The sequence below is a fragment of the Sinocyclocheilus anshuiensis genome, unplaced genomic scaffold (assembly GCF_001515605.1).
Source record: "Sinocyclocheilus anshuiensis isolate Anshui unplaced genomic scaffold, SAMN03320099.WGS_v1.1 scaffold85, whole genome shotgun sequence".
Lineage (NCBI taxonomy): Eukaryota > Metazoa > Chordata > Actinopteri > Cypriniformes > Cyprinidae > Sinocyclocheilus > Sinocyclocheilus anshuiensis.
The window spans coordinates 1,548,291-1,550,176 of record NW_015536800.1 but is presented as its reverse complement, the minus strand read 5'-3'; the positions used below and the strand labels follow the sequence as shown (position 1 = coordinate 1,550,176).

The 1,886-nt window shown below is 33.9% G+C and overlaps 1 protein-coding gene across 1 annotated transcript in view; it reads left to right on the top strand.

Moving 5' to 3' along the window:
• LOC107656254 (transmembrane protein 192-like) overlaps positions 1–1,420 on the top strand; it is a 12,997-nt gene extending 11,577 nt beyond the window's left edge. Inside the window, exon 6 of the mRNA XM_016444013.1 lies at positions 684–1,420. Coding sequence (XP_016299499.1) covers positions 684–807 — 124 coding nt within the window. The 3' untranslated portion in view covers positions 808–1,420. The remainder of the gene's footprint in view (positions 1–683) is intronic.
• Positions 1,421–1,886: the final 466 nt, after the last annotated feature.

Below are 1,886 nucleotides of genomic sequence, written 5' to 3'. Positions count from 1 at the left end.
AATTTGGGGGCCGTTAATTTTTTTTTTTTTTTTTTTTTTTTTTTTAAATACTTCGGCAATGATGCATTAAATTGATCAAAAGTGACTTTATTACAAAAAATAGTATCAAATAATTTCCTTTCTTTTGATGTGCATTTCTTGACACCAAATTAGCAGAGTTGAAGAATTTATGAGGGATCATGTGACACTGAAGATGAATGAATAATGAATATTTTCAAAATTAAAATAACAAAAATGTAATGTTTACTCAGAGCCTGTCATCTTTTTTGTCACACAGGCATTGTTTTTTTGTTTGTTGTTGTTGTTGTTGTTGTTGTTGTATTTATTCAAGTTAACTTTAAGATTTTTTTTTTATATATTTGTGCCATAGGCATGTATAATTTCTTCATTCCAGTGGTTCATAGTAGGCCTAGATTAGTTAAACAGTTGTAATATAAGATCGTTTTCTGTACTTGCACCTGTTTTTAAAATAAAAAGCCATTTTCCACAGTTTTTTTTCTCTCATACTGACCAGTATATGGTTATCTGTATTGGCCAAAACAGGCCATACTGGGGCATCCCTAAATACAATGTATTTTCTGTGTGACTAGTGTTTTCATAGGAGCACACACACTCACATTTCAATCCCAAGTGCTGTGGATGGGTCAGACAGGTGCACATGTGTTCTGTGGTTTATTTCACAGGGACGGCTCCAGTCTGGAGGATGTAGTGGAAAAGCAGGCGGACCTGATTGATTATCTGAAACAGCACAACAGTGTTCTGAGCAGGAGGATCCTCGCGCTGACCGCTCAGCAGATCAGAGGCTGACACATGCAAACAGAGAGAGTGACTCAGGTCTGTTTGTGCGTATGATGTGGTTTGAAGCCTTGCGTGCGAGTGTGTGTGAGCATGTCTATCTTGACTGGCATCGGCAGCCATGGCTCACTGATCAGAAGGCCTTTGGTGGGAAACGAACCCTGGTAACCTCTCTAACAACGCTCTCACGTTTCCATGACGACAAGTCTGAGTAGACAATAGCTGCAATTAGGAAGTCAAAAACCTCTGCTGCAGAAATGTTTAATAAAAATGCTCATTATGAGTTGGGAATAGTGAGATCTAATCAAACTAAAAGCTTTATAATGTAACTTGTGGTTTTCCTTGTTCATGTCTGTGAGAGCATTAATACGTTGGTACAGCGATAGTTAATTAGTACTTAATTTGGTTTCTTTAGTGCATCACTTTATTTTTGGCTTTGTGGATCAGTGCTGTTTTTGTGTGTAAGAAATGTGTCAGACGGATGTTTCTTGTGGTATGTATGTTTTGGAGCTGTTCTCAAATCGTGACCTTTTTAGTCCTGATGCTACAGATGTTGTGAACTACTGTAATTTTATGTAAAATAATGTGAATAAAATGATTGAAACTTCTTTTTGGAATAAAATTTCCACAGATTATATTGAATAAGGTTGGTCGAGTTTTTAATGTGCTCATGGTTCGATGATTAAAAAAAGTTTCAAGATAAAGAAAGATGAGATGATAGATTTGAAATGTTGTTTAAAACACGCATCAGGTTCTTAGAAATATACTTTTTGTGTATTAGTTATGTATGGTTTTGGAAAACGTGTATACCATGTTCAACAAAAATGATGTGTGTGGTGTAACTAAGTAAAAAAAAGTAATTAAAATTTGCTTTAAATACATGGAAGTATACACATAACTAATTTAAATACTTAAAATAGTTTAAAGTTTACCATTTTAACTTTTTAGACATTCCATGATAGTGAAAGGTCTTTCAGTGTGACATCAAGATATTTTGTCACAAATGTTAGTATATTTTATAATTATTTTATATATAAATAATTTCAAAGGGTTGCTCGTCTTGACATTTTACAGTTAATAAAAGGAAAAAT